This window comes from Coptis chinensis, chromosome 2 (assembly GCF_015680905.1).
Source record: "Coptis chinensis isolate HL-2020 chromosome 2, ASM1568090v1, whole genome shotgun sequence".
Taxonomy (NCBI): Eukaryota; Viridiplantae; Streptophyta; class Magnoliopsida; order Ranunculales; family Ranunculaceae; genus Coptis; species Coptis chinensis.
Window position 1 is genome coordinate 98,181,313 of NC_141457.1, and position 20,350 is coordinate 98,201,662.

Genomic DNA, 20,350 nt, shown 5'->3' on the forward strand with positions numbered 1-20,350 from the left:
AATACCTTTCTTGGCCCAACCACCTACACCATCTGCAACTCCAATTGTTCGTGCTTCTTCGCATATGAAATGCGCGTCTTCACCTAGGGGTTTTTTCTTTGGAATGTAGTGTGATCCCGCGATTAAGCTCAAGGAAGGTATATCTGAAATCTCCCTGAGTTCAAAGGTTAATATAATCATAATTTTAGTAAAGAACGACAAAAAATTCTATGTATTACGTACTAAAAAATTTATGTATCACGTCTAAATTTTGGGTCGTTATTAAAAAGGGAAACAATAAGTGAAAAAGAAAAGACAGCAGCACTAAACTTTAGTGATAGAGAATTGAGTAAAGACTAACCTTTGTGTCGTGATGGGTGAAGAAGTACAGGAAAAATAAACAGACGGACTGTTATTCGTGCCGTTTTCTTGAACACTACTATTAGCAAGGGGGAGTTCTGTAAGTTCTTTACTCATTGTAACCAATTTCTTAGATTCAATAGAACCGTTAATCGTTGTGAATAAATAAACAGATTTGTACGAGTAAACTAGTTGTTCTTGAAATAGAAGCTAGGATGTTTGGCTTCTTAGCTAGGTTATTCATGAGCTTACGTTTCTTTCCACCGCTAAACACACTAGTTCCGAGTTCCTATTGGATGTGGTTATGGATTGCCATTCTACCCTGACCCTGTTAGTCCATTCTTGCAAGAGCGGAGCGTCTTTCTTTTGCTTCTTAAATACTATTTCCCCCGCTTAATGGATTGCTTCTCATCTCCAATTGAGGTGATTGGATTTGTAGGAAACTTATTCCAAAAATATACTTATTGTTAAGTAAACAAGAAAATCAAATTGATATGAACAAACCTTTAATATCAACAAACAAACAAACCTTTTAGTTCAACTAATGAACTTAATTTACCAATGATTAAATCCGAGCCCTAGTGAAGATTCACTATGTCCTTAAGATGATTTTTCCCCTCACGGTGCTTGAAGGTTGATGGGAAACTATCTCCCAAGATAGAACGGATTTCCTTCTATAGAAAGCTAGCACTTCAATTCTATAGACTCAGCGAACACAACATAGTATTTGACTAAGAACAGAGGGAGAAGAGAAAGATCAGAACTCTGTGTGATCTGGTGTCTTTTTCTCTCCAAATTCATCCACTATTTATAGGTGAGTGGTGCCTCTTCGAAACAACACAGTGACTCTTGGGAAAAAGTAAGCAACTCTTTGAAAAGTCACATGTTTCGAAAAGACACACCATTTCGGCATAAAAGATCATTTTTTGAACCGATTGCCTATTTGAAAGGTCACACCTTTTCGGCATGATGCACTGTTTCGAACCAGTGCACATTTCGAAAAGTCGCACCTTTTCGGCATGATGCACTGTTTCTTTAAGACAGATTCTTTTTTATTGCCTTGAATTAATTTGGTTGAATTAATTTAGGCTATACTTATTGTTAACTTTGAATGCACTAACAATCTTTATTGGTGTGAGACAATATGAAAGTGTCTGAGTAAATACTAATACAATTTAGTAACACAAAGAAAGTCGGTATGTTTTCGGGACATGACTTTGTTAAGTAATTTTATTGCTTGGGCCGGTATATGACAAATGTCTTGGTCTTACATATCCATCCGAAAGGTTCAATGATTTCTTAAAAGGAAGGAACGTTTGGGTCGGTGCATACAAGGTTGGTTATTAGTTTTCTTTTAACCGTTGGCAACTAAGAACTAACTAAGTTTGACGTAAAAAAAAAAAAAAAAAAAAAAAAAAATTCCAACAAACTTGGGTTGGTCAATGCACACTTTAATGTTGTGAACAGTCAGCAATTGTTAATTGGTAACAAGACACGTGGCGGGTGGTTAAAACTGTTTGTCCAAACCAAGAGACAAGGATATGTCATTACCATTAGACCATGGGACCACACCTGTTGGCAAGTACGATTTAAAACTTTTACGGGGCAATTGTGAATACGACAGTTAACTGTACAAACTCAGAGAGTCTAATGTCGCACTAACCGCTAGACTTACTCCATATATGACATGTGTCATAACCGAAGATCAGAAAGACAAACGTGCATATGCTATATTGACGTTTTCAAATACTAAAAGGATTTTGTACCTATTAGATAATTGTTTTCTCGACTTTCAAATCAAATAGTTTCTAAAGGTACGAAACAATATTCAAAGGATTTGTCCTGTTCCTAGAAGTCTTATGTTTAGTAACTTTTGCATATTGAGAACGAGAATTTGGTTCTGTCTCTTACGGAAAAGGTACTTTCGACACCAATTCTTTCTCTAACAATAGCAAGTTCACATATTATTTTGTGAGTGAATTTTTATTTCAGAATTTGTTTTACGTTTTTAAAAAGAATAACAAGGTGTGTTTCTATTTGAATAGAAATGACAACACCACCAGGTTCTCCTATTAATGCTATTCCTATTTCATTTGCTTTACCTACTAGTTCGTTGAATGGTATGAATATTTTGGTCCCCGATGATGACCTTATGTTCGTAGAAGTGGAACTCAACAACTACGGGTGTCTACTAGCAATGGTAGATACTGGTTCAACTCATACGTTAATCTTTGAGTATGTATACAAGGCTATTGGATTGAAACTAGCAGAATGTACAGGCTCTATGAGAGGCTTGAACCAAGAAGCCGAACCGGTGAAAGGACTCGCTTTGGAAGTTGACATTAAGATGCACAACTGGCGAGGAAAGGTGGACCTGATGGTAGCTCGCTTAGACCATTTTCAAGTCATTCTTGGAATGGACTTCTTGAAAGCAAACAAGGTGGTGGTAATGCCATACTTGGAGGGAATTATGATCCAAGATTCCGAGAATCCTTGCTTCATTCCAGATGTTAGGAATGGCTAGTGCTAAAAGGGTTCTAAAAATATTGTATTATTTGTAAGATGTATCGCGTTTTACTATTAAGCCAAAAGAGTGCCAATAAAGAAGATTGTTTAAGATATTGTTCTGTAAGCATACTTGTAAGCAAAATTGAGGTCTTAGACGTGTTTCGATACTATAGGAATGATATGTGACATTCTTTAACAAGGCACCTCACTTGCTAAACATATATCTAAATGGTTTTCCAATTTATTGACTTTGTCATGAGAAATTGGAAAATGTGGGGGATTATGAATCTCCTTGAATTAATCAATTCAAAATTGGAAATTTGTTGAAGCATTACTCAAAAGACATCAAATGTGGTGTTTTACTCTAGGAGAGATGCATAAATTTCTTGGAAATCCTCAAAACAAACGCGTGCATAGTGAGGTCCACTATGGAATCAGAATTCATAGCATTGGACAAAGGAGCGGAGAAGAAGCAGAGTGGCTTGAAATTTCTTAGAGGATATTCTAAAGGGCTCCACTCCACATTAGGCCGGTGTATATACCTTGTGACGACCCAATCTGCTATTGGTAGAGCCGCGATAGCATGTATAAGCGGAAGTCTCGACATATCGTCGTAGACATAATACCGTTAGACAATTGCTCTCAAATGGAGTTATCTCGTCGACTATGTAAGGTCAAAGATAACATTGGGATCCGCTTACAAAAGGTTTAACAAGAGAGCAAGTAGAAAGATTATCAAGGGAATGGGCTTGAGCCTTTGAGAGATAATCAACCAAGAGTCATCATAATGGAAAAACCAACCTAGTTATTTGGAGATCCCAAGATCTAGGTTCAATGGGCCAACTGAATTATGTTTGTGACTCGATTAGCAATTGGAAGTAATATTATACTCTAACCCATTCCTATATAAGGCCGGTGCATATCTGCCATGCGAGAACCGGGATAAGTCGAGCTTTTAATGATTTACTATATCTTGGAAAGTTATGTTATCCAAGTGGAGTATTGCAGGATACTCTTTATAGAAATCACCTATGTTAGTGCGAAGTGGGGCCGTTTCTATGAGAATTTTAAAGGCAAATGTCTCAAAAGCACTATCTGAAACCAAGAAGTGTTCAAGGCCAAAATGAACACAAACGTGAGAACCAACAGTATTCGAGATGGTACTGCGTGAAGATGATTGTCTAGGTTTATACAAGCGGTGGACAGTTCAAGGACATTAATTGAAGTCTACGATCGTCGAATTAAATCCGATCATCTTTCACTAAAAGGCAAGTTCAAGGCCTCCCATGCTACTTGACGATGTGGTATCTTTTCATTTGTAAAAGAAACGAAATCCAATGTTTATGATAAAAGAAGCCAAATTTTCATTCATGTGGGGATTGTTAGAAAAATGATTTGCTTTCAAATCCATTTAAATATGAATGAGTAGTTTGTCTCCCCAAGTTACCCCACTTAAGATGAAATGGGTTTTATCTTGAAACGATGCGTAAAGTGAGAAAAACCTTTTTGAAATGGTGCACTAGTTGAAACGATTGCATCATCTTGCGAAAAGGTGCGACTTTTCGAAATGTGCACCGGTTGAAAGCATTGCATCATGCCGGCAAAGGTGTGACCTTTCGAAATAGGCACAGTTCGAAACGATTGATTTTATCTTAGAAATGGTGTGTCTTTTGAAACATGTGACTTTTCAAAGAGTTGCTTACTTTTTCCCAAGAGTCACCGTGTTCTTTTCGAAGAGGCACCACTCGCTATAAATAGTGGATGAATTTGGAGAAAAAAGACACGCGATCACACAAAGTTCGATCTTTCTCTTCTCCCTCTGTTCTTAGTCAAATACTATGTTGTTGTTATTTGAGTCTATAGAATTGAAGTGCTAGCTTTCTATAGAAGGAAATCCGTTCTATCTTGGGAGATAGTTTCTCATCAACCTTCAAGCACCGTGAGGGGGAAAATCTGTCTTAAGTTGTTAGGAATATACAACTTAATTGTACTTACTCTTTACCAATTACCAAACTATACAAACCTTTTGTCTTGTAAGTGTCTTGTACTTCTTAATTAAATCCGGGCCTAGTGTAGATACACTATGTCCTTAAGACAGATTTTCCCCTCCGCGGTGCTTGAAGGTTGATGGGAAACTATCTCCCAAGATAGAGCGGTTTCCTTCTATAGAAAGCTAGCACTTCAATTCTATGACTCGTGAACACAACATAGTATTTGACTAAAACGGGAGGGAGAAGAGAAAAGATCGAACTCTTTGTGATCCGGTGTCTTTTCTCCAAATTCATCCACTATTTATAGGTGAGTGGTGCCTTTTCAACAAACAACACGGTGACTCTTGGGAAAAAGTAAAGCAACTCTTTGAAAAATCACATGTTTGAAAAAGGACACACCATTTTAAGCATATAAGATTTGTTTCGAACCGGTGCCTATTTCGAAAGGTTGCACCTTTTCGCATGATGCATTTTTCAAACCGATACACATTTGAAAGGTCGCACATTTTCGGCATAATGCAATTGTTCAAACAAATGCATCATTTTGAAAAGGTTTTTTCATTTACGTCTTGTTTCAAAAAAACCCATTTCATCTTAAGTGGGGTAACTTGGGAGACAAACTACTCATTCATATTTAAATCGATTTGAGCAAATCATTTTTCTAACAGGATTTGCACCAATGGAAACCATAAATTTCTTCCTAAGGGCATCTCCAATAGGGGGAGTGTAAAATTATACCTCCACATAGGCGCCACCTAGATGCCATTAGGATTTTACAATTCCAGTTATAAATTATTGTAGAGTTCATAAATATCCACTCTCTATTGTTTCCAATGGAAAAGTGTAAAAAAGTTCAATTTTAAACTCGTCCATTGTTTCCAATTGAAAAGTGTAAAAAAGTTCAATTTTAAACTCGTCCGAGTTTAAAATTTTCAAATTGTAACTTTGGAAATAAATAGGGACGACACTCCAAGTGACGTCCCAATGTTTTTTACGGGGCGATCGTCGAAGTGTCGAGCTTTTATTAGGCGATAAATGGGAGGGAAATTCCCCACCCTCTCTATCAACTAATACTCGGTATAACACCCCCATTGAAAAGAATTTTTTTATATTTGGGGTGTAAAATTTTCACTCTATACACTTTACAACCCCCAATGGAGATCCCCTAATTGGGCTATTTTACAAACTCTACGACTAATAAAAATGAAAGTCCATCCTCACAGGCTAAGACCATTAATGCGGTAGAATCCAGCTTTGTAGTGTCGGTACATTGTTACATGCGGAGAACTTCGAGGGTCAAATTTTAAGCGGCCACCAATGATTTCAAACTAAAATCTGACTGGAAGGGTTTCAGGATAATTTACGCTTAACATCCTTCTACTATGTCAACCACTGTTTGTGGCATCTGTAAGAGAGAAACTGTTCCACAGGTTATTCCAACCATTGTTTGTTGCATCTGTAAGAAAGAAATAGTTCCACAGACCACAGGTGACACAGAAATAGCTCCCCGGTTTCCTTTGTCACAAAGTTGCCAGAGGTTATCATCGAAAAAAAAATGCCTGAGGCCGCACAACCACCCACACATGCAGACATACAAGTGCACAAATAATTGAAGCCAATCTATGAAATATCTGCCGACATCACAGAATCTCACAATATTTCATATCATTTTGTTCTGAGAGCATCAACCACGCAAAGTCAATGCTTCAAATATCACCACTTTGTGATGACCATTAGTATGCGTTGATACCGGTACACTTAAATTAACAGAAAATATTTTGACACCCATCCGCATTTTGAGTTTGCATTAGAAGTGCTCAGTAGAAATGAGTACATAAAACCAGCAGAAACTGCAAATAGTAATAAAACTACATTTTTCTGGATGGATTTTTGATAGAATTGTGAAACCTGTGCTATGCTGTCAACAAGCACATCAAAACAAACAAAAAAGTGGAGGCAACGAAGGACTATCATAAACGAGCTACATAGGAATTTGCTTGTGTGACATATCTCACCCATCGATATGGATTGTAGGTCTTGGACTTTTTTGCTATCTGCAGATATCTTACCTGCATAAAGAACATAGAAGTGTGCATATTCAGAGATAATATAACATAATAAATAGCATGAGACAATTTTCGTATGGCACACTTAAATTATTAATCGTTCTTTTCGTGGAGTCACGAAAACTAGTAAATCAATTTATTTACAACCATCTTACATCATCATTATGATTTCTGAATTATAGGTTCAAGGTATGATTTGTCAATGGGTTTCTTCATAACAAAAAGTCGTGTTGGACCTAGGGTCGGTGCTCCTCATCACACAAAACAAAGAAAAAAAAATCCAAATACTTCTTAATCATTTTTATTAATACGTAATCTAGTTACTGCAACAATTGATTTCTTAAGTCGTAGACCCAACCACAAAAATACTGTACCCCCCACTTTATTTTTTCCATTCTTTATTTTATAAATAAATAACTTCATTGCTATTAAAGAAAGGTTGACATACAATAGGTTACAATTTTAAGAACAAAGTAATATACATTAGGTAAAGCAAAGGAAGGAAAAACTAAGTAGGGTGAACAAAAAGAGATGAACTCCAGAAAAGAAACGATGCTCCATCATTTAGTTTTTGAATTATGAAAAACTTAGTCATACAGACTCATACAGATAGACATCATAACACCAGAGATGTACTACCTGAAGCTTTGATGCGTTGTACATAGGAATTGTGAAAGTCATGCTCACTGGTCCTGCTTCCTTCATGATATTTCCTGTTTCCAAAGATAAATAAGACCAAAAGTTTGAAAAGAGCAAAAGAGAAGCACTTTCGTTTTCTGTACTGTTCAATAGATCCAATGAAGATATATATAATGTTTTTCTGTTCTTTTTCTTCAAACAGGAAAAGAAGAGCAAACGGTCCACAGCCAGTAAATTACTATCCAATACCATGTGATTCCTGTGAAAATGTGAGCTTTGCACGTAGAGTATGTTCAGATCCACCCACAATCTGTAACATATTGCATCAAAAATTTTAAAAGGCTATGCACACAAAAATTAATTTCAAAAATAAATGGAGCACCTATTTGTTAAGCAAAACCCTTGAAGAAAAAGGAAGGACAATCTTCAATATCTAGTAAACATACCTTCTTCAAGCCCCATTCAAGTTTCTTATTTGCTTCCTTAAAGTCTGTTGTGTTCCCAACTGCTCCAGATTCCAACTCAAAACTAACCCTGTTGAATTCCAGAAGACCCAAGAAAGACTTGCTAAGAACAAAGGGATCTGCTTACATGTTTTTGCATGTGCTACTTTTGTTACTGCCTAGTAAATGAGTAATGGTAAAAGTGAGATTGGGTCTGAGTTTGCAACCACTGAACAGCTTTCCCACCTCAATGGGTACCTTCTGGTTTGATTGCTTCTAGCTCTTACAAGCCAGTAACTTTGTTACATACACATTAGAACCATGATTGCAGCACATCTGTAAACCTAGTAAAGCCATATACGAAGTTTCTACTCAATCTGTAACACTATTTCTCAGAGGTAGGGGACTTCAGCGCATCTAAACAGCTGGTATAAATTAATATTGTCACCTAATACTGCATGGATACTTCACTACTTCAGTATTTCCTCATTATCTAGCAAACGATTCAATTTCAAGAGACACTAGTTGGCATTGTTGAAATGAATGTAATATAGATGGAACTGATAAATATAATGTATATTGGACTTCTAATGGACCGGTCCAATAAGCAATTTTTACCATTCAATGGATAGGGCTATGGCGCTTGGCCAAAGGAAATAGTGGGTTCAAGCCCAACATATTGACATCGAAGGAAGAAGAATTCTGTGAATCTTTACAAGCCTTTAAATGTGTTAAAATGGGTATTATATAAATACTGATAATGGTCTCACATAAATGGATCCTAGCATTTAACACATCAAATCCAACAACCAAGTAAATTATAATTATAATAAAAACAAAAACAAAAAACAAAGATCCTTTCGTGTTAACTACATACATTAGTATATAATACTCACCTATAAATTTTCAAATTGTCCAACCATTAATAAACAGCATATTTTGATCAGGTCTTTGTAATCGTAGCCTTTTCTCATTTCTTTGTTTTTATCTGAGATTACTTGTATTGGTTGGATCCCTCATCCTACCCTCTATGTATAGCTACGGTTTTCTAAATGTATAAAATACCTCTACTTACCTTTCAAAAAAAGGAACAAAGAAAAACAAATGGATATTACATATATCTTAAAGGCTGTTTACAAGTTACAATAACTTGTTGTAGCACTTGAAAATTATTACCCAAAACAAATTCACAGTCTCTCCCTTTTAACTGACAAAAAATATTACCTTTTGTCCACAAGTGGATTAAAAGGCAATAACCTAAGTTTTAATTCCAAATCTAAATATAAGAAATATTTTTAAATTACACCTACAAGGTCAAGTATATTAGAAATCTTTCTCAGCATCCAGCGAGCTTAACTCCTTGTGTTGAGTGTTTGCCCTTAACTATATTAATTATGCATGAACCACAAAACAATAACAATAAATTGATCAAAAGTTTAATATTCTATTTCACAACATCAAACAACCTTGTCAAATTACAATACTGCCGTTATTGCATGGAAAAGATAAAAAGAAGTAAATAAATCACAGAGAAGAAAGAAGACCTAGTTGTATGTTTAGGAAGTGGCATCTGCACTACGATTGTGTTTGCAGTTATGTTCGAGGAGAACTCAGCACGCGTACTTTAAGAATCACTTCAGCCTAACCATATCACCAAATGTGGCAAATTGTTAGAATAGAACTAGACCAGAAGTCATTATTGATTAAAACAAAGAAAGTATCAGAAGAAGACAATTGTATACACCTTAAAATTCCCGCCCTCAATCAATGCATTAATACGAAAAGGAGGTTTGAACTCCTGTGTCATGCGGTAGTTCATGACAGGAAATTCTCCATCAGGAGGTACCTGAAATTTATAAATAGGATTAAGAAGTGGTGTTAGTAAGTACTAAAAGATTGTAGTCGGGTATTCTGTCCAACTAACAACCTTCAACAAAATAATAGCCAAATAGATATTAATTCAATATTTCAACTTACTAATGTCAAAGTTCGATCCATGTCAAAACTGTCAAGATGCACCGACTCATGGAAGTTACAATCATCTAGTATTACTGCACCTGCTCCAGCGGAACTAGCATAATCTGTACGGAACAGCAGCAGTCGGTAGAAATATATTTAGTGGAGATATGTGAAAATGACACACATCCATATATGCTATATTGTCAAAGGCACTGCCAAGGACCCAATCTCACCAAGGCGCTCAAGGTGCCAGTTTTACGTGAAATCTGTTGAAGGGTGTTATCAAAGGTGTCACCGACACACTAACTGGGAATAAACCTACTGACAACATTGTGTGCATGTGACATCAGTCGAACTGAAAACTTAAACTCTTTTTTGAGAAATTTAAAGTTAAAATATATATACAAAATTTTCTCTGGGGAAAAAAACAAATAGAATAGGTCTGCAGGTAAAACAAAGAAATACCATATTTAGACCTCCCGCCTCTCCCTATGCTCAGATCTTCATTTAAAGCTAAACGTATTTCTGGGTTCCCACTAAGGTAGCTCTTCATTTGAATGGTGCCATCAATCTCGGACGTAAGTATGTAACCCTGTATAAAAAATATATATATAATATTAATCGAAAATAAACTAGAATAACTGCATAGCAGTAGGGGTGTGAGCGTAGCAGGGGAGGAGATGAGAGGAGGAGGATGATGAAGAGAGAAGGCTGGAAGAAGAGAATTACATACGACAAAAGGACATCATCCACCCGAAAAGAACGCATAAACCAAGATTTGAGCATTTCTAGACTTATTGTCTGTTCTGTGGGAACACTAGGGTGGAAGCCTCAAGGTATTTGGATTGTTATTTCAGTTAAGGAATCCTTAACTGCAGTTCATTCTTGATATTCTCATTAGTATCTTAAGATTGAGCAGTATCATAAGTACTGTGATTGGTGACGCAACATGATTTGAACCTAGTAAATAACCTAAGTTACATTGACATGGGTAGGTGTGTCCGCATCCGACACGGATACGAAGTGTCAGACATGGCAAAATATGAAAAATTGAGGTATATCACATACAATATGTGTCCAACACGGACACGTGGATACGTATCCAAGACGGATTTTTTTTTTTGAAATACGGTGTGTCCATGTTACATTGTAAATAACCCATTTACTTACACTTGAGCTGAATGTAACACTTATTTTCTCAATTATGTCAACAAAAATTTCCTCCCTCTTCCGACCCCCCGGCTCATTGGCTACAACAGATTTCGTAACAGCTGTCCCCGGCATCCTTTTACTGCCTTGCTGCAGAAAAGCAAGTATAACAAGTCAAACCTCAATTTGGATCTAGCTAGAATCAAAATAAGATGTCAGCAGAGTGCATTATTTTCCAAAATACAATATGAGGGTGTAGAATGAAGGTACCATAAACATGGCAGCTGGACCAAGGGGCGGCAAACGTGCAGCATCAACTACAATTGGCTCATTAAATACATAAGACTTCAACAATTCTGTGGATGTTGTTTGTACATAACCGAAATCCTAGAAACAAAAGAAACGATGATACTCTGGTAACTAATCGTCCTCCTGATTCCTAAACATCAAGAGAAACATAGGAAAATTGTATTTGGAATAATAAAAAAAAAAAAAATACTTACAATGACTTCATCAAGCAACTCATAAACAAGCACAAAATTCTTTCGAAAAGAATCTTCATTAAGAACTCCAAGATAATCTTTAATGACACGTGCTATTCTTTGCAGGAGCTCCAACACAAGAGAAGGTGACATGTTAACTCTAGTGGTTGCAAGAAACAACAACCCAGCAACCTTGACATGAAAGTAGTTCACTCCATCCAAGTTCTACAAATACAAGTAGTCAGAATACCGACACCAATCTCTTGTAGAAATATATATTAAAAAGTTAACAAATACCTACAAAGACTGGAGGAGCCTCCTCTTCTTCGTCATCCTTCCAGAACTTTACTTTCCGGAAAAATATTTCCGCGCTTCCTTTGGCACATCACCTCGATCTGCCATATAATAAAACATTCATTATTAGATCTAATCATTAGATTGTTGATTTGTTGTGAATTAAAAATTGGATGGAATATTAAACAAATGAGATGATAATAATTACAATCGCGAAAGACGATGTTATCTCCTCTCTGAGAAAGAACGAAGAATTGAGATATCATCTTCTAAATAAATTACCCTCAGATCTCTCTCTCTCTAAATGCTCGCTTCCAGGCTTGGCACTGAATTGCCCTCGTTGGGCTATTTGCATATACTGTGGGCCTTAGGGGTAGTACCGTGATATCCTTACTTGGGTTTGCGGATCCTAGGCTCCGGCCCATGCCTTAAGAGCAGGCCTTTTCTCGAATCTCGACTCAATCTTCCGCCTCGTTTCTTTTCAACCTATGAACCTATCCTTCTGGGAACCTTGAGAAGGTTTCTCCTTTTATGCATTCTGTTTTGGTAGGGATGTCCAAACGGGTACCCGAGACCCGGTCCAAATCCGACTTTTTGAGTTTGAACGGGTATCAAGTTACCCGGACTGGTTTTCAACAGGTCGGGTTCAGAGTCGGATATTTTGTTGAGAAGTGTGACCAAATCCTATCCTAATCCTATATTTCACAAACCAAACCAAACTTACCCGAACCGAAAACTATAAAATCAATTAATTTTAGACACGTAATTGATAAAACCTACACAAAATTAATCGTAAATATTACTAAAATGTCATCTTATCAGTTCGGTTCGAAAGAGGGCAAACCAAATTCCCAAAACCACGTTCAAATCGGTTATCAGGTTGTTGAAACTCATTAACAGCCCTACACATTCATGCCTTGGCCGTGACGATATATTTTGTAAAGACTAAGGTCCATAACCATACTCCATACTAGACTCATTGGTTATCGAAAAAAGACTCCAGACTTAATATTTTTTTTGTTTTTTTGGTAACCACATTTGTTCATTTAAGATTTTAAATAAGGTAGGGTCAGGTTCGGGACGGATATGTCAATATCCGAAACCGATTTTTTTTATAGTATCCGAACCCAAATTCAATTTTTTTGCAAATATTTCACCCCAATCTGAACCACAAACCTGATCGGGTAACACTAAAAATGTGAAAAATTGTCCAAAACATGTATCCGAATCTGACCCGAATTTAAATACGGTTAGAAAAAATGTATCCAAACCCAACATACTTGGGTCAGCTCGAGTTCAATTCTCTGGTATAATTTGTATAGAACCGGTTTACTTGCATACAACAAATCAATAATGTTATGAGGAAACAAAGTGGTTAGGGCCACTATATAGAGTTAATAAACTCTATACTCTGGATCTAAATCTAAATTTGGAAGGTTCTTGCAATATAAATAGCGTTCGTTAAGGTGGTTGTGGTGGGTTTCAACAAAATATAATTACGGCTATTAATTTAGGTATTTGTTATTGACAGACCCCATATTGTGTTGGGCAGACCCAAAAAAAATATATATATATATATATATTACAAGTGTGGTATTGGTCCCAAAAAGTCTAAAAAAAAACAATTATTACAAGTGTGTCATTGGTCCTAAAAAGTTGAATTCGAAAACCCCAAGCTTAAACAACCCAGCTAGGTCGTTCGTTATGCAAACCAAACTGTTTGGTCACACCGTCTGGACTAAAGTCCAAAATGATGTGGTCATGTCGTTTGGGATTTGGACTTAGAGAAAAACTTACCGGTGTGGTCAGATCGTTTGGACTAAGTCCCAAACGACTTGGCCCACCGTTTGGGACTTAGTCCAAACGATGTGCCCACACTGGTAAATAGGCCAAAAAACAAAACTTTATATTTTTTTAAAGTTCAAATCCTAAACGGTGTGGCCATATCGTTGGGGACTTAGTCCAAACGGTGTGGTCATATCGTTGGAGACTTAGTCCAAACGGTGTGGCCATATCGTTGGGGATTTTTCTAAGTCCAAATCTCAAACGACATAACCATATCGTTTTGGACTCAGTCCAGATGGTGTGACCAGACCGTTTGGTGTCTGCTGTAACGAAACGACCTCCAAATGGTCGTTTAAGCTTGGGGTTTTCGAATTTTCTCATTCAGCCACTGTACATATGCATATTCAACCTTAGTCACGTGCATATTCAGCCCTAGTGTTTAATGTTAGTGTTATGATATAGTTTTCATGATTTAAGATTTAGAATAGTAGAAGAGAAGATAAGAGAAGATAAGAGAAGGATTGAAAAGGAAAAATTCACTTTGGACCAATGACACACTTGTAATAATTGTTTTTTTTTTTTTTAAAACCAATAACACACTTGTAATAATTGTTTTTTTGGTCTACCCAACACTATATGGGGATCACCTGATTCCAAACCAACTAATAGCGCAAAAATCTCGATGCTCGGTCGACTTCACTAATCCCACCAAGAATGCTAGACTACTAACACGTACCTAAAATATATGGCAGATATCCGATATCTACTGATATATCTCGAAAATTGGTACACCCCATCGATTTTTTAGAGATATATCCACCGAATATTGAACCCTTTTTTTCCCAGATATATTTTTTGATATGAAAGTTTATATCGTAGATAATCGATATTTAAATAATCGATATATATCTTGACTTTTCCCAAATTGTTAATAATTTAATATTGAAATTTCCAGAAATATTCTATATATCCGAGATATATCGGGCGAAGATCCGAGATATATCGGTGAGAGATCCGATATTTTAGAAACTTTGACTGGTCACCAAAAAAGAACCGAGATATACGATATATCCATATATCCAAAACCCACAAGTTGATATATTAACCGATATCGAAATTTTGGGCCTTGCCCAACACTATATTGGATCACCTGATTCCAAACCAACTAACAGCGCAAAATTCGGATGCTCGGTCGACTTCACTAATCCCACCAGTAATGCTAGACGTACCTATTTACATGGCATACTATTTTAACCTACTGGTGTGTATAAATAGGTGGTAGCCCCACGTCAGCCACCACAAATTTAAGAAGTAGAAAGTCCCCACGAAATCTTCCCACGATTTTTTTTTGTATAAAAACAATAAAGGAAACCAAACTAAAAATTAAATTCCTATCTATTTTTCTTCTCCCCAAACAGATTCAAAACCGAAAATCTTATTGAAGGAATCTCAAGCAGAAAATATCTATATGGCGTATCAATCGCTCGTCATACAAAATCTTTAATAAAGCTAAGATATTAAAAAACCCTTGAAAGATGGCGCAGGGAGATATGAGTTATTCATCAACCCAAAACCCACAAGTTGCTACTATTGATGAAGATGGGGTTAAAATAAATTGTTTTACAGGATCTGGAAAGTTACACTCTACACTTTCAGATCATTCGCCTTCATAAACAATTTTTTGTGTGGATTGGATGCAACTCTGCTAAATTTGGACACTTGTATGTCGCTGGTCCTTCTGCCCTTTGCAAGTCTCATAGCAACGCGGTGAATGTTGCTTCGATACTCGGAGGTTCCTTTGATAACACTAGTTCAAACATCGCGCAACGCATAGCATTGAATACTGGTCTAAATATAGTCGCGGCTTGCAATATTTTGAAAAACAGCACAATACTTGAGGTAGATGTAGAGAATATACTCATACAAAAGTTAAGAAGTCTTGGATATGCAAGACTGAAATTTGAAGATTTGTATGTTCTTTAGTTGTCAAAAGTTGAGCATGAAAAGGATGTTGTTATTTCTCCTATCTGGTGGTTGTAGCATATTGTTTTCAAAGACACTACAAATCCCCAAATTGCATCACTTGACCTGCAGTTAGAAGAGCTGTGTTAAATGGAGTTATTTGTTAATTGTTGCTTTATAATATATATACGGTTTGGCTAGGGAGACATGAGTTTCCGAAACAGCCAAAAAAACTGCCAAAAATCAGTCGTTGGATCCAAACAATCCTGATCAAGATTAAAAAACAAAATTTTGGAATTAACCTCACAAAATACGAAACAAAATACGAAATTTCCAAATTTTCGTAAACTCACATAAACAAACTCATGAAGGGTTTTGAATTGGGTTCATTTTCAAACAACAAACATCTCGATTTCTCGATTTCAACTAAAAAGAAGGTAATTTGCTCAACATAATTATTAAATTTCAATATCTCTACAGTTGCAGCTCGATTTCAACATAATTATTTGATTTCAATATCTCCACAGTTGCAGCTCGACCACATGGACTGCAAAAGATCTCCATTACAAAAGAAGGAAGGACGAAGCTAATCACAATTTTTTTTTTTCCAAAAATGAAGGTAATTTAGATTAAGTTTATAATTTTGATTAAGTTTGAGTTTTATAATTAAGTTTTTGTTGATGGGTTTAAAAGATGTGAAGTTACTTGTGGTTGTACTAGTCAACGTTATGGTGGTGCTATAGGGAAGCTTAGTGTTTATCCTAATGGTTAACTTTTCATCTCTTGTCAATGTACTTCTGGTTGTGAGAAAGGTTTGCTTAAATCTTTTGGAGTTTTTGATGTTGGGGTTGTTAGTTTCATGCATTGCTTGTTTTTGTTAGTTTTGATTATGTATTGGAGTTTATAAGCTTTTTGTATGATGTCTGTATTCTCAGAGTTCTTAGTTTGCTCAGAGTTTTTAGTTTGCTCAGAGTTCTTAGCCTATCAAAGTTTTTAGTTTGCTCAAAGTTCTTAGCCTGTCAGAGTTTTAGCTTGCGAGTCTTAGCCTGTCAGAGTTTTTAGTTTGCTCAAAATTCTTAGCTTGTCAAAGTTTTTAGTTTGCTCTCGCTGTTCTTTCATTTCATACCTTTAATTTTGACTTGCAACACTGTTTTAATACGTTTGTGTTGTGGATGTAGTGGTCTACTCGGGTAGATTGTAGTTCCTAAAGAGCTTCTTTTCTCTGATAGATTCCCTATGGCATATTTGAAATTTGATGTTTTGGAAAATTTGAGATTTGGGGGTTTGTTTGTTTGTTGTAGTTTTAATATTACGACATTTTAGTGCTTCAGTAGTTAAAAGGTTTGCGGAAAAGGAAGTGTTGGGCTTGCATCAAGTGGGAGTGCTGGACTAAGGGGTATTTATAGATGGCTTTTGGATTTGCATGGGAAGTACGTGGAAGGAGGAATAGAGCATGCTTTGGTTGATTTAGTGCGGTTAAGTTCAAGGTGGCTAAGAGTGAAGGAAGTAGTTGTTGCCGTCTCTATCTGAAGTACCATTTATATATGGAAATCAAGTAATGCAAGTGCTTCCCTGAACAGAATTTGTTGTCATATGGTGAGAGAGATTTCGCATTGCTGAGTTAGCTGGATCAAGCAGTGCTGAGTTTTCTGACAAGGAGGAAAAGCTGCCGAGTGCTCAATCTCTGCGATACTAAATGAAGATGTTTCCTTGCTCCTAGAGGATGGAGCTTTGTAGAAGTTCCTGCATGTACATCAAAGTCACTGAAAGGGCAGCTTATAGGACTCATTCCTAATGTGATTATCATTAATATTGTGAAACTAGTGTCGGGGTGAGATTGATCAATGTAAGAGGTTTTCTTGTGTGGTCCTGTATAACAAATATAGTTTCATCACTTTTGTTGTATTTGTCACTGTGCATGTTGATTGAACATGTATTTCTTACAAGTGTGAAATAGATCTATTATCTCTTCATCATTTGTTTTGGTTCAAGATTTTATTTTCCAAGTTGATAAGGATTTACGACGGCAGGTACCTTTGTGACTAGGAAAATGTGCATTAGAAGGAAGCAAAGGAGAAATATGAAACTACTCCCTTCTCATTTCTTGTCAGAGCATCACCAAATTTTTCTCACTTCTTGTCAGAGCATCCTATTTTGTAGTTTAGAGTTTTGAGGCTCCAACTTGATGTTTTCGCATTTAGTAAGGAAAGTTAATATCGTTGAGCCCCTACTTGAGAGCAAATTCTCTGACAGAACTTGAGAGATACAAACTCTGACAAAGAGTTCACCGAAAATTAAAACTCTAACAGCCAGCCAAAATTAAAACTCTTACATATAATATCTAAAAGGGTCAATTTGATCGATACCCCCCTGTTTGAGAAGTTCTATTTTTTAATACACCCCCCCCCCCTCCCCCCCTCCAAACTAACGTTTCCCATCAGTGAATTAGTTTCTACTGACCACAACACCATTGTGACCATTTGAGGAGTTTGCCAATGTGGATTAATTGTCCACGTAATCAGCCAATCTTCCACTGTCCACGTGAATAGTTTAAGATCAAATCTAGACCATCCATGAAAAGTTAATTATTCCTGAAAATACTGATAAGTCTACAAAATACCTAAAAGTCTAGCAAAATAAAAAAAACCGGCACGATAAGTCAGTTTCAATTTCTTTTTCACCTCCACAAAATTTAATTACTTTTCTATCACTATGAATAATTTCTAATTCAAGGATGGTGCGTTGATATGTTAAAAACATATGATTCTCTCTGCAAGTGTGTGGTTTAGTTGTGGACGGACTTATACAGTGTCGTGCACAGCTTATACATTGTCGTATATAAGCTTGTACATTGTCGTATATAAATTTTCTTTGTTATATAGTGTCGTGCATAACTTATACATTGTCGTATATAAATTTTCTCTATTATATAGTGTCGTGCACAACTTATACATTGTCGTATATAAGCTTATGCATTGTCGTATATAAACTTTCTCTGTTATCACTGTTCATACATCACATAATGTATGATAAGTGTTTCGACCCCCACATACGTGGCAAACGTCCATTAGTAGGGGTCTCTATTTTATTTGTTTAATCGACAGGACTAAAGCCCAATTCGCAATACCATGGATCAATGTACATGCCCATTAACTCATGTGTCTAAGGCTGAACCTTAGCCACATGGCTTGCCACTAATGTACGTTGATTTATGTCCAGATTCATTTCTTATCAAAGAGATAGCTATCAGTTGATAGTTATATTCTATCACAATTACTCAAGATACAAAATTACTTGAGCTACAAGGACTCTCTACTCTACCTCTATAAATACCAAACTATTTTTCATAAGGAACTACATTGAAACTTGATCCCTAGATAATAGATCTTGGGGTGCGTGAGGCACCATTATTTGGTTCGGCCATCTCCCCTAACATCAAATTCCTCTGTTTCTTAGTGCGTTATTACCATTGCTCGTTGTGTTGAAGCGGGTTTCTTGCCGAAAACATAATTGGCGCCGGTCTCCGGGGATTTAGAATTCATTATCACGCGAAACAATCAAGATGGTAAAGCAAGAAGCGCACCAAATAGTCGACATATTCCTCCGCTAATAATACTTTCAACCCCGAAATTCAAATCGCCAATGCAAGAACCGTTGAACAATCAAGTTGATCCTAGTGGTAGGATTAATTCTCAACATCCGATCAGAAGTAGCGGAACCGCCACCGCCTCGCCATCGCAAAAGGTCGTACAACCGCCGCACCAACCCTAACGACCTTGCAACAAGAAAACCGACAAGTCGGTAATCCTCCATCGCGGTCCGCCGTCTGTCCATGTCGATCCTTCCGGTTGACATGGATATGGACGTGGACATTACTCTCACGCCAACTAACGGAAAAGGTGATAGTAATGTTCCAATTCACCCTTAATACGGTTGAAGGGAGTTACGACGAGTCAAAAATTTAAATAGGAACTTGAGAAGAAAGCCGGCAAAGAGGCAAAGGCGGGGAAGATGCTTTGCAAATTCAACAACATCAAGGCGACCATTAAGGGGACGCAGTCATTCCATTATATGGGACGTCTTGAAGAACCACTTCATCGTCCTCAAAGAACGTGTTATTTCTCAAACACAATCAACCGATTACGCTCTAAGAGTAATGACCCTATTACCCGTACTTATGGGGAGAATTGGATTGGCAGGGATAATTACTACCCTAGACATGTCCGATCTCAAAGGGAAGATTTACCTCTGAGAAGCAATTTCAGGGAAGACCGCCGTCCTCCTCGAGATATGTCCGACATGACTGGGAAGGCGGGCAATCCAGACAAGAGCAACAAAACATGGAGAAGTGGTATAATTATTCTGACCACCCGGCCAAGGGTGACTACCGGCCTAGACAGGCTGGTTACAGGGATAGACAAAGACAATCACCGGTCGGAGCTGATCATGGGTATCGCCAAAGATCTCTAACTCTAATAAGAGATAATGGAAGGTATCCTTCTCCACATGGGCACGACGGGGGCCCAAATTGTTCGAGCCAATACTTTAACTCTAACGAACAACATGCTTTGAAAGAGTTGATTGCAAAAGAACTTAACGATAGAGAGTCAAGGGATGTAAGAATGAAAAACTTGACAGTCAATGATGGCGTACTTGATAAGTTTTCGATCGACATTCAAGAAGCTTACCACCATCCCGACTTTAAACAACCCAATTTTGAACTTTATGATGAG

General features: G+C 36.9%; 1 protein-coding gene and 1 long non-coding RNA gene across 3 annotated transcripts; one reads left to right on the forward strand and one right to left on the reverse strand.

Moving 5' to 3' along the window:
* Window positions 1–6,614: 6,614 nt before the first annotated feature.
* LOC147519447 (Clathrin adaptor complexes medium subunit family protein) lies at window positions 6,615–12,194 on the reverse strand. The gene is given in 15 exon segments (XM_086591038.1): window positions 6,615–6,907; window positions 7,544–7,617; window positions 7,793–7,853; window positions 7,990–8,077; window positions 9,531–9,604; window positions 9,607–9,627; window positions 9,731–9,832; window positions 9,964–10,067; window positions 10,411–10,537; window positions 11,116–11,244; window positions 11,365–11,481; window positions 11,598–11,801; window positions 11,878–11,954; window positions 11,957–11,971; window positions 12,079–12,194. Coding segments are annotated over 15 exon segments (1,350 nt in total). The 5' UTR covers window positions 12,137–12,194; the 3' UTR covers window positions 6,615–6,808.
* Window positions 12,195–14,940: 2,746 nt separating this feature from the next.
* LOC147519448 (uncharacterized) lies at window positions 14,941–17,593 on the forward strand. Of its 2 annotated transcripts, XR_015212200.1 has the most exons (3): window positions 14,980–16,054; window positions 16,145–16,236; window positions 16,796–17,593. It is a non-coding gene; the product is annotated as an uncharacterized LOC147519448 (long non-coding RNA). The 2 variants fall into 2 exon arrangements; XR_015212199.1 differs by having other exon boundaries at window positions 14,941–16,054; window positions 16,145–17,593.
* Window positions 17,594–20,350: the final 2,757 nt, after the last annotated feature.